Here is a 26561-nt window from a genome sequence, read left to right as displayed (position 1 = left end):
TCACCTTCTCCGTTATTTCATCATCATTCATATCTCGTCTCTGTTTTGCTCTTCTCCTCCTTGTTCTCTCTTTTCAGAGCTGGTTTACTGCCTTGTTGGCACTGTTCAGTTTGCAGAAACAAATGTCAGCGGTTGCAGGGACCGTTGACAAGTTTGTCTGCTTCAGCTGCATTGTAATCTTTTGCACTTGGGCCTGTATTATTAGGGCATATAGAATGACAGCACCCTTATCAGATTGCACGGCTGTTTGCTCTCAGCGGAAGCCCCTGTTGTTTGAAGTGAGTCATCCATTGTGGTCGGCAATTTGACGCTTTAGAAAGTACAACTTTTGTGTGGATTTCCTAAACGTTACAGAGCTCCGTTCACTTGTACATTATAGCACTTAAACCGTGTTGCATGACATGTAAATATTGAACAATAATCAGAAGGATTTTAGGGTGAATCTCATGAAACCTGATACCATATTTCACCCCAAAATCCAAAGGAAGAAAGAAGTCTGCTGATCATTGTCAGGGTGAATGTTATTGCACTGCCTTAGATTCTTTTGAGTTAAATCAGCATAGAAGAGTTTACAATGAAGTTAAATTGTATTAATTACTTTGAGAAATTGTCATGAAAAGCAATGGAAAAGTTAAAGAATGTGTACAGAAGAGCACCAGCTTTGTGTCTTAGGCTGTTTTATACAGATGAAACACCATAGATCAGCAAAGTTGTGCACTACAGACAGCGATTTTTGTGTTTACTCATTGTAAAGTGTCCCTAGTCTCGAACCCAGCTGGAATGTTTGTTTAATTTGAGTGAATCCTGGTCTTGACATTTGTGGTCCACACATAATTATATTTTCCAGCATTTATCTCAAGCCTGTGTTTAGTGGATGGTCTGTTTTAGGTTAACCTATGGTGTTTTCTGCCCAAGGACTGCCCACTTTGGTAGAAAGGGGCCGTTTGACTGACATTTAACACAACCAGTCAGTTAGCTTTTCCCCACATAATATTAAATGTATATTTATAGTTGAATTTAAATTCAACAATAATTCACCAGTGTGCAACAAAGTAGTGGTCATATTTAGAAAATATAGGGAAAATACATTTTGCACTGTTTTTTACAACTGCAGTTTAGTTTTGCATACTTTTTAAATTAGTTATTTAACATGCATTTTTTTGTATTTTAATTTCAGTTGCCAAAAATATTTTTGTTTACTAGTACATTTTGTTTTCTTAGTTATATGCATTAACAATGATGGCATTAGTGTCTGCTGCTTGAAAATATCACGTGTTCACACATACAAATAATCAGATAGAGTAAAAGAGTTTGCGTATTTGGTGTGCTGTCCGAGGGGAGGGCTCTAAGCCAAGGCTGGGATGGGAACCGGCTGAGAGTGAGGAGTCGGGCTGGTGGAGGGATGCAGAATATTTTTTTGAGGAACATAGGTGAGTAGGCTAAATATAAATAGGCCTCCTTACGTGCTGATTGGGTAGATCATTTGAACTTTGTTAATAAAACATCACATGTTGGTTTTGTGGTGATCAAGATATTCAGTAATAGAATCGAACAGCGATCTGTTTGTTGGGTTGGTCTCCGGCTCCCATGGAACGTGGAGAGCGACTGACTGAGTCCGACCCTGGGCTCTGATCCAGCGTCACAGAGAGCATGAGCTGAGGAGAAACTGGCTGGTCAAGGGCCTGATGCTTACACTTATGAATAAATAATGAGTCAGTGGTCCACTGCAACTTATTTATAACAGCCCTCCATTATTGATTCAGTCCAAATATGGTATAGGCAAGCCTGCTGTGTAAACATCCCTGTTTGGTTTCCCATCAGGGCATCAAGACATGAGATGTGAGAGAGCAAAACGCTACAATGCACTTTTTTTTTATTATTCTTTCTTTTTTTACAGAAACTGAAATTCAAGTTTTTATTAACCCAAAAACTCAAATTTAATTTATGATTTTTAGAAATTAATTTAGTCATGTTCCCGTTTTTTCCAACGAACAAGTTGTACATATTGATACTCATTGCATCATTATTGTTCCACATTGCTGGCATGTTTACCTTTTGAAGCTTATCCAGGTTGCGTGCATGAAACAGATGCTGAAACGGTCAAAACGCATCATCAGAGAAGCTTTAAAACCTTTAAAACCTTAAAAAAATCTGGCCCCCTCCCTTCCACCTCTGACTACCATATAATTTTGTTAAAAATAAAAACGGAAAGTTTTTTTAGATTGAAAAACGTGCAATGAAAAACACCTGTAATAGTTTCACTTTATATCGTTGAATCATTTTTCACTGAATGGGCTGATATCGGAAGCAGATAATAATGCCTATTTTTTGTTCGTTGAAAGCATTATAGGCTTAATCTTTTATCTATGGCACTTACAGAAAAACCACATGAATTTCCCATGTTTTCCACATGTGATGACGTAGACAACGTCATCATTTTTCACATGTGATCACATGGATTTCACTATGCAAAGTATGTATTTCTCTTGCATTTTTGTACATGCGAAATTCAGTTGGTTTTTCTGTAAGGAAAAGCACTGAACGTTCCTCTGTCATTAGAATAATTTTTACTTCTGGTTTTACTTCAAATTAGCATTATTAAGTCATTTTTAAAGGTTTTGTGATCTCTTTTCTATACCACAGACTAAACCAATTCGGGATTTATAATATGTGCTATACTATACTATACTATTTATATTAGTATTGATTATCTGTCATAACAAATATGGTGCACCATAATGGCCTGACAAATTGTCCATACCCATAATATCTCATGTATTTCTCATATTTTCTCTATAATATAGGGCTGCCTAGGGCTCCATCGACTTAAAAAAGCTCATCACTATGATTTAGTGGTGCCTTGTTACTCACTGAATTTGTAATACGCAAGGTTATAAATAAATAAAAATAGGTACTGTAGGTTAGGGATTTGACACCAACATAATAGTGGCTGACTAAAGCCCTATTCATACGGTAATTGTTTCTCATGGGGATGTGAGGTATTTTCAACAGGGGCCAGTCTGTGATTGTTATTGCTGTCCGAATCCAGAACGTCAGTTTTTCTCCCACCAACCGTGTAAACATCCCCGGCTGAATTACCTACTGTTTTTTGACGAACATCAAGGTCCTGTGGTAATTTTAATTGCCGTGCCGAGTTTACAAGAGGAGATCGATTAAAAATTAACTGTTTAAATCCTTTTTGACCACTCCCGAGCACCATAATATAACTGTTGTGTTTCGCTGTCATTTTCATGCATTTTAAATATGTATGAAATGCTGGAAAGTGTTTAAAAGAACAATATTCCATCACCACTCTACCTCAGCGAAATGGGATGGACTGTTATTGTGGCAGCAATACAATTTTAAAATATTCTACATTAAAAATGTAAACCAAGCAGCTTTATGTTAACCTCATGTAAATAAGAGGCTGCATTAACTTGATTTTGCTAATTTCCATATTTTTTCAAATGACATCCCTTATTTTGAAATGGGCCTAATGCAAAATATAGCGTGTCTAGCTTTCTATTTTTAAACAGGAGATTTAGATAATTAAATAATAAATAGGACATTGTTTTCCTTTTATTAAATTAAATATGAATTTATTCGTATTATATTTTATTTAACAGCGGGCAATCGTGCGACTGACCACGTGAGCAGCGTGTTCCCGGGTTCGTATAGGATTACAAAACGAGCTCCTCCACCGTGAATAAATTGCCATCCGAATGCACGAGTTTTTCACTGAGGTCCCATGCAAATTTATTTTTTACAGACATCCACATGAGAAACAATTACCATCCCAATAGGGCTTAATTGTAAGTTTCTGCTCTGTGAATCTCAAGTGCATTTCATAGAGAGGCCGGGTTACAGTGAAACATTAACAAGACTAAATGCGTAGGGCATGCATTAGTTTAGTCTTGTTCTTAGTTTATTGCCCTCTTGTAATCTCTGGTGCTGTCTTGTTCGCAAACCGTTGTGTCAGCAAGGTGAGTTTATCTTCAGTGTAATGGCTCTCTTCCTGAGCTCAGCCCTACCAATGTTGCTTACCATAATTGATCCGTTTAACAGAGATACGTTAGCTGGAAGGGGTAGGACGTACAGGTATGTGACTGTACAGCACAAAGCTAACATATCAGACACCGTAAAGCTTCACGTACTGTTAGCTGGGTGTGTGCTTTTAGGGCTCTCAGGTCTTATATTTTTTCACAATTGCAAGTTACTCAAGAGGAAATTAGTACATTGCTGCAGGAAACCGCTGATTCATTACGGATGAGAAACCCATTTCCTGTTTATAGTGTAAACTGTTTCAGAATTCCTTTCCTGGCATTAGAAGTGTGTTCGATGTCCTGAGGTAACAACATACAGTGTCCATATGTTGTTTTGCAGTATTTTCATTCGGCAGATATGAAGCTTTCTAATCTGAGGTTATTGCTATAGCGAGAGGCTCTTTTTACTCGCCAGTTTTGTAATTTGCATTATGCAGATGTTGAATTAAAGCTCTAAAGTGTCTGGATGTTTTATTTTGGATTTTTTGAAAGATATCACAATCTAACAGAGAATATAAAGAGCTCTTGTGGGTGTAAACGCACAACAACACAACAGTTTCTTCACCCATTGTGAAGCCCTGGAATCTGCAAACTGATATGAAACAGTACTCGCATTTGTTTCTAAATGCACATAGAAAGCATGCAATGCAGCACAGTGCTGATGAATATGAATGACTGTTTGACTGTAGACTGTCGCTGTTGTCCTGCTGGAGAAGGGGTTTATGGGAGCAGTTAGAGTGCTGTACTCCAGAGGGCTGAAACAGCATTCACAGACAAGACTTAAGACTCTGATTAGGGACTTTGTATAATCCTTTTAGTTAAGTCAATGGACAAGACCCTCGGTAATATGACGCAGAGTCCTCTGCGAACACAGATTCCCTTTAGTGCTGCACCCTGTTTGGTTTACTTCCATTCTTTTTTTTGTTGAGAAGAAACATGACATGAAAACATTTTCTCAGCAAGGTTTTAATGTTAAAATGTATAATGATTGTATATGCATATATTTAGGTGCTGTGACTTTTTGCAGCTCATTTAAGTAGTCCTAAAGTACAGTATATAGTGTCTCTATTATAGTCCAACTCTGTATTATTTTCTTTCTTTTTTGAAACACAAAAGGGGAATCATGGTAAGAAAGTTGGAGCTATTTTCTGTACAAATAAAAGTGATGGTTTTTACTGCAAAGCTCCAAGAAGTAGCTCTCGAATATCTCTCAAGTTCGACATGCATTACTCAGTGCTGTTTGCTGTAAACGCATGTAAGAATAATATAAATTTGAGCCTGTTCTTCACACAAAGGCATTGCATGACCTATGAAGACTTGAAAGCATATGGATTGCTTTTTTGGTGAATTTCTTTTTTTTTTTTGGTGGGAAAAATCACCAGCCAGTTTCATCGTATTGAATTCGGCCTAAAATCTCATCTCAAAAGCAAAATAAATAATAAAACAAATACTGCTGCTGTTGGAATTACATGAGGGTGAGTGAATGATGACAATGTTACTGTTTGAGTCAAATATCCCTTTAATTTTGCAATGCATTTTTATACAATAATGGTATTCTGGATTTAGCACATTTGAGGTGTTGTTCAGTGGTGTATGTACCTTAACTGAGCCTGCAGATTCGGCCGAGCAGGAGTGGAGTGTTACTGCCAGCATGAGAGCGGATCTGCTGTCATCCAGCTGGAGTTTCTTGTCAATGAAGTGAGTTCTGCCCTGTCCATCTGTATGGTCATTTCATCTTTCTTAAGGCCGATAACGATAACTATATATTCAATACGATTAGAGCAGTTTATGTTGCATTTACACGTCTTTTACCAGCAGATGTCCTCAGCATGCTACGTTTCGAGCGCATCTAAACAGTGAATCTAGCTAGTCTAGAGTAATCGATCTAATCTAACAGTGAATTTAGCTGACGAAGTCAATAGTGGAATAAAAACAACGCCTAGTCAACACCTGTATATATATATTTAGCTATACAATGCCTTTTTCACTGCAACTTCAAAGGAAGCAATACAATGTTGTCGAAACTAGAGCTGGATACCTGAGGTCATTTTTTTACACTATTTGCTAGTCGAGTGGATTCTGATTGGCTGTCAGTGTTTTATCGTTCGACAGCTGAAAAAAAAAAAAACGCTCTGAAAGTGATCCCAATGATATTGTTCCTCATATCTTTATCGTTATAGTTGTGGTGTGAACGATTTTTAGAACTACATCTTTATCGTTATCTTTATAGTTATCGTCCTTGGTGTGAACGGGCCTTTACTTTCTCTTTTGGTTTTATCCCTCTTCCTGTAATTGTCTGTAGCTTTTGGTTTAACATTTAGTCATAATTAAAAATGAATTATATGTTCAATATGTTGTGACTTGCAGATTTAGAGCTCTCTTTTTTGTGTGTGTTTGGTCCATAGGGGGCGCTGGTTAGTGCTTTGGCAGATGACAGTATTCATTTGTGGAATCTGAGGCAAAAACTTCCTGCCATTCTCCATTCTCTTAAATTTAATCGGGAGAGGTAAGCATTCTGCATACAAATAAACCATGCACCTCTACATTAAATAAATATATGTGCTGCGTGGCAACGTGTTCTTTTACATGTGAGCAGTTCATTACCCAGCGGTGTTTGCAGCATCTCAGAGCAGCTCGGTTCACAGTAAATGCTGTTCCTCACAAACTCTGCTAAAACTGCTCTGCATTTGGTCGCTTTAATGCGCATTTGGGAACGCAATAAATCTTCCCAAACTTGTATTGAGAAGCACTTATCATTAAAAAAAAAGCTTTAAAAGAAAAGAAAACCTGTGGTTTTCCATCAAAATAAATGCTTGATGGTTTGACGTAAAAAAAAAAAAAAGGAATTAAGACAGTCATAAATATTATTATTGTACATATTATAGAGTTGTAAATGTATATTATTATTATTTAGGGCTGTCAAAAGATTAATCGCGATTAATCGCATCCAAAATAAAAGTTTGTGTTTACATAATATATGTGTGTGTACTGTGTATAATTATTTTGTATATATCAATACACACACATGCATGTATATATTTAAGAAATATTTGCATACACATACTGTATATATTTATATATAATTTATATTATATATAAATATAATTTTTTTATATATAAATTACACATTTTTCTTAAATATATAAAAGCATGTGTGTGTATTGATATATACAAAATAATTATACAGAGTACACACACATATATTATGTAAACACAAACTTTTATTTTGGATGCGATTAATCGCGATTAATCTTTTGACAGCCCTATTATTATTATATTATTATTACAAGTACAACAAAACTGGAATTTTTTTTTTTTACATCACTGGGGGTTTTCTTCTTCCAGAAAAGTTGCAATTTGATTTTTTTTTCTCCAAATCGTGCTGTCTTAACTGTTACTATTGCTCATATTTGGGATTAAGGGTTTATTCAAAACATCCTTGCAACATGCTATCTCTAAAAATCTTATCAACTGCATAGCAACACGCCAGCGACCACCTAAAATACTCTAGCGTTGTGGCAGCAAGGTTTGCATAGGCAAACACCACCAACGTTTTCTTCAGAAAATGCAAAAGTTGGCCTTTACCTGGGCAAAGAGCCCATTTGACTGTTAATAAGCAGACCAACCCAGAATAAAGGGTTGAAATGAATGTTTGTTCAGAGACAAGAAGGCAGGACAGTGTTCTCAAGTGCGTATAGACTTGATTGCTGTGCCATTCACAAGACACACAATGGCAGTAATGCACAGTCGTCCGCAGTAATACCAGTTGATTTATCAAACGTGACTCATTCGCTTTGCCAGATTTCACTCTGCTGTTATTGCCATTTCATCCTAATTGCGTCACGACACACAAATCAGTCAAATGTTCGCTATCGTATGAGATAATCGCAGTGAGTATTTCACTTTGATTAAAGATTATTTCTCTCTTTGTCTTTTGGCAGGATCACGTTTTGCCATTTGCCGTTTCAGAGTAAATGGCTCTACGTGGGCACGGAAAGAGGGAACATTCACATCGTCAATGTGGAGTCCTTCACCCTCTCAGGCTATGTCATCATGTGGAACAAAGCCATTGAACTGTAAGGGTCTGACTCTCCATGTATAGACACCATGAAATGTTCAATGTCTTATGCTCAAATATTTACACACATGATCTTTGCATACAACCTTTCTATTTGTCAAAACACTTTCCTCATAAATTGTCTCCTCTCTCCAACAGTTCCTCAAAGTCTCACCCTGGACCTGTAGTTCATATCAGCGATAACCCCATGGACGAAGGGAAAGTATGAAGATTAAATATATTTCCTGATTGCTCAGCTTTTAGTTTGCACCATTTCAGAAAAGTTGTGTTTCTTTTTTTGCAGCTTTTAATTGGTTTTGAGTGTGGCATAGTTGTGCTGTGGGACTTGAAATCGAAGAAGGCTGACTATCGGTACAACTATGACGAGGTGAGGCATTGTTATTGTAGATTACAGTTGCCTCCCTACATTCTGATTGAATCTCAGATTCTGAGGTCAAGGTTTTTTTATATATATATATATAAGGACAAACTTTTTACATAGGACAAATATTTTTTTTAAACACAGTAGAATGAAGGAATGAAGGTTTTCAAATTGGTATAGGACATTACTCGACAGGTCTCCAGACTGCCACCAAATGATCTCATTTTGCTACCTTTTTTCTTGCCGGTGCGACTAAATTGCTCCGGAGCAGGGTTAGCACTGCTTTTGTGGTGTTAACCCCGCATTGTGATGCCAAACTTGTACAGTGTGACATGATGCGGTGTTAGAATGTTAAAGCTAGACGCTTAGCAACAGACAACCAATCGCGTACATACTTGCGTGCTTTGTATAGTCATAGAAACACTGCACATTGTATATAAACAGTAAATTCAGCGTTTGAGAGGAAAAATGTCAAATGCTGACAGTAAACATAACAATTTGAGTGAAGAAGAGACCGTTTCTTTCTTACCTTTTATAGTCCGAAGTATCCATTGCTGTTTGCTCGCGTGCTGTGTTCATCCAATCAATGACACTGACCCTGCAAATATGCAAATAAGAATGTTAACCCAGGGTTAGGGACTGTACAATGTGAAACATCAGCTTATGAATACCCAGGATTAGTTGTTAACCCCGGGTAAATTATGAGCAGTGTGAAACGTGAAGCAAGATAACCCAGGATTCGGTTTAGAAGGACCCAGGGTTAACTATTTCAAGTGTGAAAAGCCCTTTTGTGCCATGAACAAGTTATAGAAGGCTTTTCAGTCCACAAATCACCAACATTCACCATGGATTTAATGTATTAACGCTAACTGTAACCATAGTCAAATGTTTTTCATTTCAACCTTTTGAAAGCTAGTGTGCTTCACATTTTTGCACCATTTCAAAACTCTAACAATTATCCAAGTTAAATGTTTTTTTTTTTTTTATGCCATGACCAAAAAAAAAAAAAAAAAAATATATATATATATATATATATATATATATATACACATAGGTTTTTATTTTAATTTTGTATTTTTTTTATACATTACTGTTGTTAATAAAAGTAAAACATTTTTCTGCATCTCAACTCAGTTGTGCATTTCCAAGACATAGTCATGTAATATTATTAGTTACTGCAACTTAAAGGTATAGCGGAGGATTTTCTTTTTCCGGGTGGATCATCAAGACTATTGGTCCTCCTAAGTGTCAATCAGTCTGGTGATATGTTTACGTAAGGCCGTCGTACGTGCTCGTGCACACGATTCACACGATGGCGTGCGCTCAAAACACAGGTTGGGCTTCCCACAGGTAAAGTTTGGCCTGCTATTTGGAGAAATCCATTTAAAATCACTGCTAGTAAAAGTTAATGTAAGCTATGATTAGCTCGTGCATGCTCTCTCGTGCACACGTTTAATAGGCGTTCCCTCTCGGGAGCAGGTAGAGTGTTGCGCATGTGCATTTTTTCAAAAAGTGGAGAGGGCGGTTCTTTTTCTAAAATTCGGGAAAATCCTCCGCTATACCTTTAACAATGCAAAACAATAATAATAAAAAAAAAAAAAAATCAGTAAATTACCTTTATGATTAAAAATCATAATCACTAAAGAAATTAGTGGCATCTGTGCTACTGTTCTCAAATGTTAGTCTGGAGTCTTGGTACTCAGATGTGACAGCACAGCAGTGATTGATCATGAAAGCAATAACTGCAATAATTATTCACTTTAACACAATAAACTACTTCAATAACAACTGTACACATTTGTAATTTTAGGATTAGTTGTGACATCATTTTTGGTGGTAATTTGTCGTTCACATCATAAAATTACATAAATGCTGTTTATGGTGAAATACCTATGTCAAAGTGGTGTGCAGAGTACTTAAATTAACAACTCTAGTCTACAGGAAGTAAATTATTCCAGAAGAACAGAACAGAACTAAGATGTTGTTTTTTTGTTGTTGTTATGTTTATTATTGTCGATTCATAATTACTGTCACAACACTTGAACCGTAGTTTGCCTGACCTGGTTTTCTTGTGGTTGATTACTCATCCTTTGTTTGGCCTGTAGGCGATCCACTCGGTGGCTTGGCATCATGAGGGGAAACAGTTTGTGTGCAGTCACTCAGATGGCACACTTACCACATGGAATGTCCGCATTCCTGCCAAGCCTGCCCAGATCATTACACCGCATGGTAAGCTTCTGCCTAAACAAACTCCTGTTCCAAGTTCCTTAGGTTGAGCACTTCAGGGTGCACAGAATAAATATCAAAGAACCGTAGAGGTGAAGTGTGTCATTTGTGTGCCACTAGCAGCACAAATGAACTGGAAATGCTTGTTTTTGAACAGGTTTCTCAAACGCATCAATGTTCTGTGTTTACACTTCTTCAGTAAACTCTGCTACAATAAGTTTTGAGAAAATTACGTTCATGTGTGGTTTGTGGAAAAAGTCACTGAAATAAGGCCATAAAACAACACTACACAATCCAAATATACATAACAAAGGACAAAAAAACACATTATTGAGCACACTGATCTAAAGACAGAGACTTGAGCAGTCACACACCATTGGGCCATTCCTGAAACAGTTCCTGTTCAACATACCTGTCATTTCCAAGGTGTTTGCTTTTTCATTTTACCATGTTCATGTAGAAGCTTGCTGATGTTGGTACAAAATACAAGACTTATTTGCATGACCAAAATCGACTTGAGTATTTTGAGTCCTTTTTGCACTGATAAGAAACAAAGCGATCCCAGGGGTTTAATAAATCCATATCCTTAATAGGGGTGGAGCAAAACAATCTTTTTACAAATGCATCATGATTTTGAAAAAACTCAGACTCAATCTGTCCACAGAAATGAATCATCAGAAATGTTTATTATTGTTAGTTTTAAAAAGATGAATAATTCAGTTCAAATAAGGGACATGTGGGATAAGCCACCTTAATGTGTCAAAGAGTTGTGTCTCTATACTGTTGCTGAAAGATGTGCCAACAATAATTTTTTGGAATCAAATTACAAATCAAGCTTAAAGGTTCCTGCCCTTGATTTGATCGTTGTTCCCATGATTAAAATACACAGATACTGGAGATAAAAAGCAATATGAAGGTATATTTATATGCACACCTTGTTTAACATGCAATATTCTCTCCCAGGTAAACAGCCCAAGGATGGAAAGAAGCCGGAGCCTTGCAAACCCATCTTGAAAGTGGAGTACAAAACTACCAGGGCAGGGTAAGGCTCCGGGTTGCATTTAGGAAGCAAACAGAGCATGATGCATTGGTTAAGACTTAAATGCTTTGCATTGTCTGGCTTCTGTTTTATGGGTTTTATTGGGATGACATGATGATTTACAGAGGACTGACATAAAATATAAAGCTAACATGACAATTATTTTTGGATATGAAAGACTAGTTTTACATTTAATAATTTTCTTAATTCTACTCCTTCTGAATGAAGCACTAATTTGTTTTACTTCCGGCTTGGCTTCCCTTTGCATCATGGAAAATTGAGATTTGTTCATTTGTTTTGTTAAGGGAACCATTCATGATACTGTGTGGAGGTTTGTCATATGATACAGTGGGTAGACGAGCCTGTCTGACTGTGATGCATGGGAAAAGCACTGCAGTGCTGGAGATGGACTACTCCATAGTGGATTTCCTTACGCTGTGTGAAACCCCATATCCAAACGGCAAGTCACTGCCCCACCTATCGCTGGATTTTCCCCATAACATTTACTGTATATTCAGCAGTGCCTTTAAAAACAAGAGGCAAAAAAAAAAGTTTCTTTCGTTATCTTTAAATCTTGACGAAATTAGACCTAGACAAACTAGACTTTTTTTTTTTTAATCTAATGAACTGTAATTTGGACCAAACCGTTGTTGCAAAGTAGATTAAACTTTAATGCAAGCACTAAAATGCAATACAAATATAGTTATTAAATCATTTTCCACCAAAATTTTTTCACTAGGAAAAATTGATGGTATTTTGTAAAGATGTCTCATCTAAGTTTTAAAATAACTCTTCCTTCTGTATCTCCACAGATTTCCAGGAGCCTTATGCTGTTGTTGTCCTGCTGGAGAAGGATTTGGTTGTTATTGACCTTGCACAGATTGGGTGAGTGAATGCCAAACGGGAAAGACACTCTAATCTTTTGCGCACAGCTGATTTCTAAACAGCTCTCTGTGCAGGTATCCGATCTTTGAGAATCCGTATCCTCTGTCCATCCACGAGTCTCCAGTGACCTGCTGCGAATATTATGCGGACTGTCCTGCTGAAATCATTCCTGCACTTTACTCAGTGGGCTCCAAACAAAAAAGACAGGGCTTCAGTAAGAAGGTAACGTTCTGCCCTCCGCTGAGGACCTGTTACGCCTACTAGAATAGGTTTTCATGCTTGAATGTTAAAAAAAGAACATATATTTTACATATTTAACATTGTTGCAGCACCTCTTTTCCAGTCTGTCAGAAACGCTCTGTTTAGTTCCGGTCTCTATGAAGCCCCTCCTTCTGAAAAGCACAGTGTGCTCTGATTGGTCAGCTGGTCCAGTGTGCTGTGATTGGTTAACTGCTTCGAGCGTGTTTGGGAGATGTCCCGCCCCTTACAATAACCACACGTTTCAACACTACTAACTAACTCAACCAGGCCCCGCCCCTTTATATTGCGTATGCCTTTGGCAGGAATTATTTAAATGAGAAATATTGTGATGTGTTCATTCCCGGAAGAAAATTCAAGACTACAATGGAGGTGTTTCAGAGAGTTCAGAAACAATGTGCACTGAAATAGTGAATAAAGTCCGAAATTTTCGCATGCGTTTTTTCGTATTCGTGATTCGGTGGCTCTGAATTGTCAAAACACCATTCGAAATGCTTGCTACGGATGCGAAAAACGCAGAAAATCTAACCTGATCCTATTTTTTTTTATGACGGACGAAAGTTTCGGAGGCAGTGTGCAAGCGTGATTGACATAACGTGAGGTTGTATTTATTTTTTAACGTGCGAAAATTTCAGATGCGAATTTCGGAGTGTGCCCTTCACTTAACTCCCTCTGGAGGGACTTTACAGAGCTTTTTTATGCTCAAACCGCAACATTACACACTAAAGAAAGTGAATAATTAATTGTATTAATTACATTAATAATGTACAAAAGCATAATAGGTCCTTTAAAAAGAAAAAGAAAAAAAGGATAGTCCTATGTGACTGATACAAATCTGTGTTTATGCAGGAATGGCCAGTAAGTGGAGGTAACTGGGGCCAGGGAACACTAAGTTTCTCAGAGATCATCATCACTGGGTAAGTGATCTCTCACACACATACATGAACTCTTTTCTGTACCGAAGCCTTTTCACGTTTAATAATTGGATTAGCGAGGGACACCTTTTATACTTATTGGAAGTGAAATGCTTTTTAATGCGGAGCCAGTATTTCAGGGCTGTTATTGGTTTCTTTCTTTCTTCCTGAAACACCAGGCATGCTGATGGATCGATCAAGTTTTGGGACGCCTCAGCATGTGAGTTTCTGTCTCAGAAAACAAACACTTACTTTTGATGTCACATGTAGATTTTTTAGGCAATGCTTTGAGTTGGAAAAATATTAATCAGATGCACACAGAATCTGCGCAGGATATTTCTACAGATGTCCAAAGAATAATGTTTTTTATTTTACTAATAAGAGTAAAGCATTATCAGCTACATTTAAGACATTTGTACTTGTCTACATCCAGATGCTCCCCAAATTCAGAAAATGCAATAATTTGCAGATTGTATCTGCTAATAATTTATTTAAAACAAAAATGATTAACAACAGCTAATAAAGAGAATTGGTAACATATTTGCTCTGTTGTGTCTGTCAGTAATGCTGCAGGTTTTGTATAAGCTAAAAACAGCAAAGGTGTTTGAGAAGCCCCGTAGTAAAGAGGAGAAATCCAGCACTGACATTGTGGATGAAGATCCGTTCGCCATCCAGATCCTGTCTTGGTGTCCAGAGAGTCGTGTGCTCTGTGTGGCTGGAGTATCGGCTCACGTCATCGTCTACAGGTTCAGCAAACAGGAAGTCACCACTGAAGTGGTCCAGGTCTGACCCATTTTAATACAGGACGTTTATATGTGTACAAGATATGAACAAGATTTGTTTAAGGTAAATTTCAGATGATGTAGCTGGTCACCATTTGATTCATTCACGATTTCATTTTAAATGGTCTAACTATGTGACAAATGATTAATATTAAGATGAGGTCCTAAAACACTGCATGGTGATTATAATGCAGTTAGAAGAATGCTGTTGAAAGCCGTTTTAGACTGAGTTTAGTATGCACACTGCAGGATGTTTCATTAAGCATTAAGTTGTTTTGACACATGATTTCCAACAGTTAAACTACCATATGCTGCATCCACACAAATGAGTAAAGCCCTCACATATTTATGGTTATTAATCCTAAAAACCTTGCTTTTTTTAATGAGGTAGGTTTCACACTGAAGGACTGAATAAATTAATGTAGAAGTAACTTCACATAAATATTACAAATGTAATTAACAGCGGGTAACACTCTCCTTCATCCTTTCATGCCTGGAAAATACCTTCCTGTCCTGATTAGCAGTGTTATATAATATTAAGGCTCCCCAAGAGATTGCTCAATTATAAATGAATTTTGTGTAGATTTGTATATATAATTTTTTTTTTTTTTTTTTTTACTTATTAAAACATTTTAATAATGTATATAACTTTTTTTTTAGCAAATATATAGTCATTTGACAAAACAAGACAAAACAATCATCTCTAAAAAATACCCTATTGAGATAATGCTAATATATTTAGTATTTCTAGACATACACTACCAGTCAAAAGTTTTGGATAAGTAAGATTTTTAATGTTTTTTCTGCTCACCAAGGCTGCATTTATTTTATAAAAAAAAAACAGCAATTTAAAATAACTATTTTCTATTTGAATATATTTTAAAATGTGATTTATTCCTGTGATTTAAAAGCTGCATTTTCAGCATCATTACTCCAGTCTTCAGTGTCACATGATCCTTCAGAAATCATTCTAATATGCGGATTTGATGCTCAAAAAACATTCATTATTATTATCAATGTTGAAAACAGTTGAGTACAATTTTTATCAGGATTCTTTGATGAATATAAAGTTCAAAAGAACAGCATTTATGTGAAATAGAATCTTTTGTAACATTATAAATGTCTTTACTGGAAATTTTGATCAATTTAAATCATCATTGAATCCCTTGACAAATAAAAGTATTGATTTCTATTATTTCTTTCCCCCAAAAAATAAAATACAAATTCTTACTGACCCCAAACTTTTGAACGGTAGTGTTTAATGTTACCAAATAAATGATAAAAATTAAAATAAAAGAGAAAAATTTGTTGGAAATGGAAATCTGTATATATCCATTTATAGACATGCAGATCTATGCATATGTTTATATAAATCTGTGTGCACAGTTAATGAAAGTTTTTCTGGTGTGTAGCTGCTGGAGGTCCGTATGCAGTGTGAAATGAATGAAGTGGAGTCTCCTGAGGGCGGAGGAGAGCAGGCATCTGCCGTTTCCACCCCAGGAACATCATCCAGCCCTCAGACCAGCCTGCCTCAGTCCCACCCCTCCACCAGCAGCAACAACTCCTCCGACGGCCTGCGAGATAACGTGCCCTGTCTCAAGTACAATCAGTTTCACATTTACCCGCCCCTAAACAGCATGTCAAAACAACTAAACAAAACCTTAAAGGGATAGTTCACCCAAAAATTTAAATTAGCCCATGATTTGCTCACCTTCAAGTCATCCTAGGTGTATATGACATTCTTCTTTCAGACGAATACAATCAGAGTTATATTTAAAAAAATGACCTGGCTCTTTGGCCGTTTCTGTTTTGAAGTCCATAAAAGTGCATCTATCCATCATAAAAGTGCTCCACACTGCTCCGGGGGGTTAATAAAGGCCTTCTGAAGCAAAGCGATGAGTTTGTGTAAGAAAAAAAATCATATTTAACACATATTTAATTCTAGCTTCCGGCTGAAGGCCATACACAGTCTACTTACTCCTAAAGTGCAACTTACGCAACTTGTGGCGTCGGAAGTAGCGTAGTGCGTCATGGCGTAGCATAAATATCAACAGTACGTCGCATTACTCGCATAAGTTGCGATGCAGACATAAGTGGAATCCGTATGTTCGTTTGGCCGGAAGCTGGTTATTTTAGATTATAAAGTTTTAAATATGAATGTTTTTCTTACACAAGCGCATCGCTTCGCTTAATTTTTTTTAGATAACTCTGATTGTATTCGTCTGAAAGAAGAATGTCATATACACCTATGACTTGAGGGTCAGTAAATCATGGGCTAATTTTCATTTTTGGGTGAACTTATCCCTTTAATATGGCCTTTCCAACAACATTTACTATGATGTGAACCAGATTAATTTATTTGTTTTGCTCAAATGTCTGGCTGTGAGAAAGAGCCTTACGAATGACATGGTCTGTGTTTATATTAGCACATAGTTAATTGTGTCCTTTGTCCTATTTGGCCAGAGTCAGGAGTTCTCCTCTCAAACAGTCTCCGGGTTACCAGGTGGAGCTGCTCATTCAGCTGGTGTGGGTCAGCGGGGAGCCGCCACAACAGATCACCAGCCTGGCCGTCAACTCTGCATATGGCCTGTAGGTCCACGAAACGACAACACCAACTCATTTACTTGCACCTATGATGTGTTTACTGAGCAATTAAAAATGCTTTCCTTCCACAACAGCTGTTCATTATCTTTCAGACAAGTTTTATGTGTCATGATCCATCAATTTTAAGCCTGTAAAGTACTTGAATAATTGTTCCTAATTATGATAATTAAGTATTATTTTAGTGGAATTTGAATTGTATTTGAACACTATTGAAATGCAGAAATGTAACTGGCCACAAAAATGGCCATTCACAAAAAATGTTTATTGAGCAGCAATTCAGCATATTAGAATGATTTCTGAAAGATAATTTGACACTAAAGACTGTAATGATGCTGAAAATTCAGCTTTGCCATTACAGGAATAATTCACAATTTAAAATACATTTTCGATTAAACATATGCAGCCTTGGTGAGTAGATGAGACTTTCAAACACAAAAAAACCTCTTAATGATTCCAAACTTTTGACCCATAGTGTATATCTGTCATGTGTTTTACAGAGTTGCATTTGGCAATGGCAACGGACTTGCAGTGGTTGATTATCTTCAGAAAACACTTCTTCTGAACATGAGCACAGCCGAGTTGTACGGCTCATCAGATCCTCACCACAGACAGCCACGCTCACCCCGCAAAGCCAGACAGCCTTCGGCAGGTGAACAAAAATCTTCATACTAATGATCATAACCTCTGCATGTTGTCAGTCTATGTGCATCACTTTCTCTCTGATAAAGTAAAGCACATGCTCATTATGAGCAGTGTCAGTCTACGAACCATGATGCTCCTGCAGGTGGTCATCTCTGGTCGAGGAACCATCTGCTCCTGATCTTAGAAAATCATCCGATCCATATGCTCAAAAAACAGGAGCGCCGATGTTTGTTCTTTTCTCTCCCTTGTCTCTTTGCATGTTCTTTTAGTTGTTCACTCATCTGAGTTTCAGTCTTTGAAATACACAGATGCCAACAGACTGAATTTATGGCCCATGTGATATTTTACATTATTGTTAGCGATGATTTAATACAGAAAATCTGACCAATACCAATTATAAGTAGTGTTTGATAAAGCAATTTTTGATTATGTAACAGTAAACTATTGCTATTGCTCATACTTGGCGTTATTGTGGTTTGAATTGTATGAACTGGCATATTTTTTTTGACCTCACTCATTTATTGAAAATGATAAAGCAGAACAAATGCGTCCAAACGGTCCTGAATCCAGTCTCTGGAATCTAGGAGTTCAAAGGCCTTTCAGCTGTTCATTTGATTTTTTGTGTCATTGTTTTGTCTCACCCTTTCAATATTCGTCTCTCTCTGTGGTTTCGTAAAGACACTCAGCGTAAGAAGTCTTGCATGTCCGGCCTCTCTAACTTTTATTCTGAATCTGTGAAAAAGCTTCATTCTTCTTACCTCAGTAAGTCACATGGCACTCATCAAAGGTCTTGTCCTTCTCTTTATATCTGTCTGCATTCTTCTTTTTGTCGTTGTTTAACACTATAGTATATTTGTTTTACGTTTATTTATTAGTTTTAAGTGTTATGTGATGTTTCCTGTATGAAGTCCATCTGGCTGTCTGGTTTAGACGTGTTTGTTTTCAACAGGTTTTTGTGATGGTAATGATGCATCAGCCACCCCAGAGGAGAGATGTAAATCACCAACTTCAGGTAAAGATGCCCTCATTATATGACAGGATTTACTGGTAAAACATGAAGAGCATGAGTTAATGGTAGTTTTATAATGAGTTGATTGACAGACCTTTAAAGGAACAGTTCACTCAAAAAATTAAGCTTTTGTCATGATTTACTCGCCCTTGTGTTGTTCCAAACACGTGTTTCTTTCTTTCGTGAAAAATAAAAGGAGACCTTTGGCAGAAAGTGTTTGTTTTTGATAAACCACCACCCACTTTCATTTTATACTGCCAAGATCCAAAAAACATGTTCTTTGTGTCAAATTCCTTTATTCCTGAAGCATGCTTTATTATATATTGTGCTGGTTTTAAACCTGTCAGAAACCGTTTTTTATGTAGTTAACACTCTGGAAGAATTTTTTTTTTAACAAAGTTTTAGCAAAAACAGTTTTTAATAACCTGATATTAGATCTTCTATACATGTTTCTCACCAAGAAAATGGCCAAGGAAGCTGGCATGACATACAACAACAAACTAACAAATCAAGCTCCAAAAATGAAAAAAGACAAAAATTTGTCTATATTTCAAGTCTTTTGACACTATACAATATTAGACCATAAGTCATTATTCATTTTCTTATGACGTAAGATTTACTTTCACTGAATTTGAAAAGTGCAGCTTGCATCTATAGGATTAGGTCAACATGAGGGTGAGTTTATGAAAGACAAAATGTTTGTGTGGACTGTGCCTTTTAAAGTGAAATATGTAATTTCCCAAAAAGTCCCCTGCCAGCATGGCTTGGACCAGCTGGTAGTCCCGCCAAGCTCATGCTTATCCTCTGGAAGTTCCTTTTGGTGAGGCAGAAATTACACACTGCAACCTAAAGACAGACATATTGACAAACACTGCAATGCCAGAGCATTGAATGTGAAGCTCCATTATAGTTGAAAAGTCTTTAGCACAGCGAAAAATTTAAACAATTCTGCAAGCGTCGTCAGAATTCAAGTCAGGTGTGCTGACCAAGGAAATTTCATTTACAAGGAATTCGACTTTGATATGCAGATAGTTGCCAAAAGTTACATAAGACCCCATTGGCTGTATCACATTATTATGCAGAGTGTGTTGTTGCTATAGGCTCCGGTTCACCATGCAATTCTGATGAAGACTGCAAACACAAGTTCATTGACAAGGGTACAGTACATTTACACACCCATTTCCTGTCTTAGAAAAGCCTTAATTTTCTTTGATTTGGTTCTTTTCAACACATTTTCCAGTGATGTCCAAAAGCAAGCGGATATCCAAGACTGTTGCCAATGACTTTGGTACTGTATAATGTTCATATTACGGCAGTCTGGGCCTCTCAGTTTCTGTGCTAATGGGCTCTTGTACACTAACCAAATGAACTAACCAAACAAATTAAAATGGGTTTGCTTAAGTGCATAGTAGAGATGAACTTGAGCTTTGTGCATCTGTTGCTTGGTGGTTAAGTGCGGCAAAAAATGGTGGACCAGTTTCCACCATTAACTTTCTTAATGTACATATCCTTATGTTACTCTAAGGAGAAAAATATTTGCGTGAATTTTTTTTTTTTCCCGTGAAATGGATTGTAAATGCTGCACATGTTGACTTTAAACTCTTTTAAGATTTTAAATGTTTTTATTCTCGTAATATCAAAATTGAATCTCCTGCAGGAATGCTTTTTCCTAACCTTGTTTAACATTACAGGCTTTTACTCTGCTCTGCTGCGTTTCAAGGGTAAAAATACACCGGGCAATGGAAATGATGTTAGACTTTTAACATATCTCTGATTTTGAATCGTATGTTTACTCACAGATTTCTACTGAACATCTGAAATCATAGATCTACACATGGGCGATTTTACACACACACACACACACACACACACACACACACACACACACAATGTCTGAGAGAAATGAAGATCACGGTGTTCTGACTCTGGATCGGTGCTGGTTTCATTGCCACTAATCTCAATGTAATTTTCTGTGCATGATCAATTTGCTTCTGAGTGTAACACACTAAATAAACAAATGTCTCTTTTTAAGGCTGCTGATGTGCTCATGGCTCTTCTGTAGCTTTATTCTACATCATGATCCTCCAACTTAATCTTAACCTGCTTATTTCTGTCCTCTTAAACCTGTTGATTCATCCTTATTTAACGTTTTAGTAACAATGATTTCCCAGATATGAACGCCTTTGATTTTATGTTCAGAACAATGTTTTCTTTTTTCCAGCTAAGATATCCCGGAAAATTAGCATGATTGCTGATCAGAAAGATGGTAAGCATTTGTTCTCTCACTTTAGTTTCTAGGAGTAGCTGTGCATCTTTTGCAGGTGATCATTGTCTTCCACGCTTATGTAAACTGGGCGTTATTTTAAACAGCACTTGAGCTGCATCACTGTTTACTAGGGGTTGAACGACTTCAGATTTTTTAAAGTCGAAATGTATGTGACTCGACTTGTCGCTGATGACTTTATAAATGAACAAATAAGCCTCAAGCTGAGACTTGAATGTGGGTTGCCTTGTGCACAGCTATGGCATATTGACACAGCGCTGCCTACAAGGCTATTGCGTGAGGTGTGAGCTACTGTCTGTATGTGTGTGCGTTACAATGCAGCAGCCCATTTAGAACAGCGATTAACTTACATGTACAATAAGCTGTTTAAAAAGTGCATTCACCCGTTTAATTTTGAGCATCCAGATGGTATAATCAAACATATCTTGTGGCACGCTCTCAGAGTATACATTTATTAGTAATTTTAACCTTTGGAAGCGTAAAAGTGGACTTCAAAGATTTCTTATCCTGTTGCGCCCTCTATAGGCAGATCAGCGACTAGTCGACGTCAAGCTTAAACCGTCATGGCAGAGCATTAAAGTCAACTAGTCGACTAGTCTGTGCAACCCCTAGTGTCTACCTATATTATCTAAATTATTATAGTCAGTAGTCTGCATAGACTATCTCCATGAAATCTGGCCTGGTTTATAGCTTATTCTGGCCTAGAACCGCCTGCTTAGACAGTATAGGTCTGAAAATGAACCTGTCGAGTTTGAATCAATCTAAAATAGCTGTCACTACAGTAATAAATACAGTAATTTTTGCAGGCAATAAACAACTTTAAATCCTACGTAATTTCAGAGGTACTCCAGGTATTGTAGACCTATAATATAGATTGTAGACTTGCATGCATGAATGTTGGTACATATGTATTTAGGTGCAATTTATACATGAGTTTGCGAGTTAAACTTTACGCTTACTGTTCTGCGTGTAGAAAGGAGGGTACGCCGTCACTGCTCTCTCCCTGTTAAGAAACAACAGAGTTGTGTGAAGGAAATGAAGAGGAAACACACGGCGTCTTTCCGTGAGACCTCACTATGTGACCTCAGTGAGTGGCCCTGTTACAGGCTGACCTGACCTGATTTGGACTGGTTCATACTAACTCACTGGAGCTTACCGTGTGCAGTTTGTCTGTTGTCTTGGATGATGATGCAACTAATGTTTAATTCCTCACCTTTTTTCACAGTTTTATTTTAAACTGATTACAGATTAAGGTTTAATATTCTTAGTGCAACACACAAGTTGCACGAAAAATTCTTTCATCATCCCGAAACAAAGCAGATTATGGATTTTGACCTCATAATACTGTTCACATTTGCTGCGTAATCCTTCGATTCCTAATGATGTGATCGTAGCACACTTTATATTTTTCAGCTGGTAGTCTACAATGATCAGACCAGCAATATCCCGTGATATATTAACTTCTCTGTCTTTGTTTAGCTAGTGACTTTTATAAGCTGTTATTGTGTGATTTACTAACCAACTGCAGACATTTTACAGGTGAATCTCACAGACCAATAAGCTTCATCAAGAGTCATGTTTCACCGCAAATTCAAAAGAAGAAAATCTTATGATTTCACGATTGAAGTTAGAATATATTCAGTACAACAAACTCTGCTGTTATGTATAATTATTTGTATTAATCATTATTTTATTCATAATTTCGAAATCGATATTCTTTCAATTTTGGGGTGAAACATGAGCCAGACCTGTTCTTGTCAGTTTTGGTGAGATTCATTGCTTTTAGAATTTGCATTTATACTAAAATTACTGTTATAGGTTTGCCAGAAATATGTGTGTCTGAGAGTGTCTGAGAGTCAAATGAAACCACAAAACAATGTTCTGTAGCTGGTGACTGCTAGTTTTGTGGAAATGTGTGATTTCATTGCAACGGTTTGTGTCCAGTACCTGTATGTTTTACTCATTCCTCACTACATATAACTGAAATGTAAAGTTTATATTAATGCTGCACATAAAACACATTTTATAAGAATATCATCAATATACTGTATGAACCGCTTTGGGTTTCAGGTGTCCTGAGGTGGCTCAGACTTGATTTTACTTGATGGCGTCATGTTAATTGTCCACTTCTGTTGTCTTTTTGTCCCTGATGGTTCTCAGATGCCAGGGACAACTCGTTCAGCCGCTCGCGCAGCTCCAGTGTGACCAGCATTGACAGAGAGTCACGTGAGGTCGTTTCCTCCTTATACTTTTGCGACTCCCTTTCCAAGAAGAGTGAGACGTTGGCAGTGCCCAGCCTGTGGGTGGGCACCTCATTGGGCGGCATGATGGCCATCACCCTCAATGTGCCCTCCACGCCAGAGCAGAGGATGCAACAGCCTGTGGGCGTCTCTTTCTGTGGTAAGATTTGCTTTACATCTGAATGTAAGACCTGGCCTGGCCAAATTTGCCCATTGGCCCCTGTCCATCATTGCCTCCCAATCTTCCCCATACATACTGATTGGCTTCATCACTCTGTCTCCTCTCCACCAATAAGCTGGTGTGTGGTGGGCGTTCTGGTGCAGTATGGCTGCCGTCGCATCATCCAGGTGTATGCTGCACATTGGTGGTAGTTGAGGAGACCCCCCCCTTCAATGTAAAGCGCTTTGAGTACCTAGAAAAGCGCTATATAATATAAATGTAAAAAAAAAAGAAAAGAAGTAGTAACGGATATTAAAAAGTTAGTTGAAGTTTTTTTTCACAAATTCCATTTTTTTCCCCATATGCTGTTTTCTGTTCTTATTTTTTTCTTCAATTTTCTGTCTTCCATTACAAAAGGATGTCTATTAAATTTTAATAATAGGGCGAATATGAATTTTTCCCCCTGAAATTCTGCGTTTATTAGGTTATTTTAATTCTGTATTTTTGATTTAATAAAAATGTTTTGTTTTTAATCAAAAACAGTCGTAACTCAGATCAATTCATAAAACTTACATAAAATGTACACAAATAAAAATGTTGGCAAACAAATTGCTGCACAACAGCGGTTTACCGTTTAAATTAAAACCTGGATGAAAAATTTAGATATTCCTTAAAAACAATGTTTTAATAAACTGTATAATTATTATTTTTAGTATTGGTTAAACCAAATTTATATTTTGGCAGTTTGTAGAGAAGTTTATGTGTGTATCTTGCGATAGTTTTCTCAAATGAAATGTTGAAAACTTGTGTAGTAGACGAAACTGCACTAATGCACTAAGACATGCAACACATACAGACTTAATATTTCAATAGCTGTAATTTTGCGCTTTAATATTCACAGACACTTGTCCATATTGTGATTTGATTAAGTTTACAGTCCTATTTTTGATTTATTCATCCAAATTTTGCCAAAATCCGTGACACTCCACGTTTTACTGTAAATTCCATTTTTATGACTACTATCTGCTTTTACGCATCGTGAAAATCACTATTGATTTTCTTGTTGATCTTGTTGTTTTCACTATTGATTGTTTGCCGTTTTCTGCCATCACAGGTTCAGTAGTGCGCTTGAAAGGAGGCATTCTGCGCATGGCCCAACTGGATGCCAGCGGGACCCTTCTGCCCCACGTTTATGAGCCCTGGTATGAGCCTAACTGCCCTGAGGAAGAGAGAGAACCGCCACGGAGACGCCGACCCACCTCTCCTCCTTCATCTCAGGAGAACCAGGACTGTCAGTACATCGTGGTTTGCTCAGAGAAACAGGCTAAGGTGGTGGCGCTGCCCTCCCAAAACTGCGTCTACGAGCACAACATCACTGAGGCCTCCTTCGTGCTTAGAGCTGATGTGGTGACGATGACCTCCGGGGTCGGCTTGGCCTGTTTCTGTGCCAATGGCCACATCATGACCCTCAGGTAATGTGAAGGACCTTACATTCAATGCCACTGAATATTCTTTTCCTTCTTCTAAACCTGTAAACCATCTGTTTTCAGTTTGCCCAGCCTGCGGCCACTGCTGGATGTGAACTACCTTCCTCTGACGGACATGAGGATAGCCAGAACCTTCTGTTTCTCAAACCAAGGCCAGGCCCTGTACCTCACATCGCCCACTGAGATCCAAAGAATCACCTATAGCCAGGAAACCTGTGATAACCTGCAGGTCAGAATGGGCACATTATTGTTTTATGTGTGCAGGATGTTGTATGCCCTATTAAAATCCCATTCATTGTATACATAGAAAGTGATTTTTAGCGACAGCATATAAACCTTTTAATTCAGGCTATGGCTACATGATAATGGTTAAACTGATCACAGTTATTTTGCTCAAAAATGATAATCTTCACACAGATTACCAAAGACGTTGATGTTACCATGAAGCATTGTGAATGAAATAGGTTGTTCTGTGTTTTTTTGTAATGACATATAATAATAGTATTTATAATGAATGACTATAGGTCAGTAGTTTTACCATTGTGTTAATGATTTATTTATTGAATTGAACAGCCAATCAAATAAACAAACAAACAAACAAACAAAACCCCACAACAATACAATAATAAGACAAGAATGATAGCAATCAGTTAATGGAGACTGCAAAGATTTGATATGCTCTAAAAAGGATAGCCAAATTCCTTCATACACACAGTCTGTCTGTCTTGTTTCTAATTTTTCAAAAGCTTTTTTTGCTTGTAATCAAAGTTTGAAATGTGATTAATCTTGGAGCGGTTCATGGCCTGTCTCTATTGAAGAATGTGGAAAATGAATGGGAAAAATACTTCAAGGAACCAAAGCACCTTAAAAGTGGTTTTATTTGCAGTTCCTTTGAAGACTCAGACATAGGGTGTATTACATCAGTCTTCATATCCGTTTATTTTGAGGTGCTCATTTTTGCAGGAGATGCTTGGAGAGCTGTTTACCCCAGTGGAGACACCGGAGGCTCCGAACAGAGGGTTCTTCAAGGGCTTATTTGGAGGCGGCGCTCAGTCCTTGGACAGAGAGGACCTGTGTAAGTATTAATCTGTCATTTACAAGTACAATATGCTAATCAATGTTTCTTAAATCACTAAATAGAAGAAGCGCTCTTTAGTAAAAATTCTGATTGTTGATCATTATTTTGGCTGATATCTATACTGTTTTCATTCAAATGTTCATTTTGTTCAATATCCATGTCCGTTTTCAATCAAACTTTTAAAACATTTCAATGTACAGGACACTTAAACACGTTTTAGATATCTCACTAATTAAAACACCTGATTAAGCTAATCAGCTTCTTGTTGAATATGTAGACATCTAAAACAGTGGTTCTCAACCCGGGGGGCTCAGTGATCCTCCAGGGGGGCCGTGAGATAACTTAAAATGTATTTAAATATATGAATATAATTCATTATTTTTATTATTAATACATTAAATAAAAAATGTACCACCTCAGCCCAAGTCATTTCTCATTGCACTGTGAGAAATACAGACTGAACTGCGGTTC

General features: G+C 37.2%; 1 protein-coding gene across 4 annotated transcripts in view; it reads left to right on the top strand.

Annotated features, from left to right (window-relative positions):
- The window catches only part of stxbp5b (syntaxin binding protein 5b (tomosyn)), a 43073-nt gene that overhangs the window by 10674 nt on the left and 5838 nt on the right, over nucleotides 1–26561 (top strand). The window contains exons 3-26 of one of the 4 annotated variants that reach the window (XM_084392645.1): nucleotides 5660–5741; nucleotides 6449–6549; nucleotides 7985–8119; nucleotides 8260–8323; nucleotides 8405–8488; nucleotides 10588–10711; nucleotides 11672–11750; nucleotides 12053–12207; nucleotides 12560–12632; nucleotides 12707–12854; nucleotides 13740–13807; nucleotides 13984–14024; nucleotides 14367–14587; nucleotides 15999–16186; nucleotides 17050–17175; nucleotides 17688–17839; nucleotides 18782–18844; nucleotides 19942–19998; nucleotides 20082–20129; nucleotides 21063–21107; nucleotides 23286–23525; nucleotides 24640–24997; nucleotides 25076–25241; nucleotides 25976–26087. In XM_084392645.1, the coding sequence (XP_084248771.1) occupies nucleotides 5660–5741; nucleotides 6449–6549; nucleotides 7985–8119; nucleotides 8260–8323; nucleotides 8405–8488; nucleotides 10588–10711; nucleotides 11672–11750; nucleotides 12053–12207; nucleotides 12560–12632; nucleotides 12707–12854; nucleotides 13740–13807; nucleotides 13984–14024; nucleotides 14367–14587; nucleotides 15999–16186; nucleotides 17050–17175; nucleotides 17688–17839; nucleotides 18782–18844; nucleotides 19942–19998; nucleotides 20082–20129; nucleotides 21063–21107; nucleotides 23286–23525; nucleotides 24640–24997; nucleotides 25076–25241; nucleotides 25976–26087 (2930 nt within the window). The remainder of the gene's footprint in view (nucleotides 1–5659; nucleotides 5742–6448; nucleotides 6550–7984; nucleotides 8120–8259; nucleotides 8324–8404; nucleotides 8489–10587; nucleotides 10712–11671; nucleotides 11751–12052; nucleotides 12208–12559; nucleotides 12633–12706; nucleotides 12855–13739; nucleotides 13808–13983; nucleotides 14025–14366; nucleotides 14588–15998; nucleotides 16187–17049; nucleotides 17176–17687; nucleotides 17840–18781; nucleotides 18845–19941; nucleotides 19999–20081; nucleotides 20130–21062; nucleotides 21108–23285; nucleotides 23526–24639; nucleotides 24998–25075; nucleotides 25242–25975; nucleotides 26088–26561) is intronic. The other 3 variants (XM_084392646.1, XM_084392647.1, XM_084392648.1) reach the window with 3 other exon arrangements.

This window comes from Rutilus rutilus (assembly GCF_951802725.1).
Source record: "Rutilus rutilus genome assembly, chromosome: 21".
Classification (NCBI taxonomy): domain Eukaryota; kingdom Metazoa; phylum Chordata; class Actinopteri; order Cypriniformes; family Leuciscidae; genus Rutilus; species Rutilus rutilus.
Note: the sequence above shows the minus strand (reverse complement) of the source record. Positions and strands in the feature narration are given on the sequence as shown.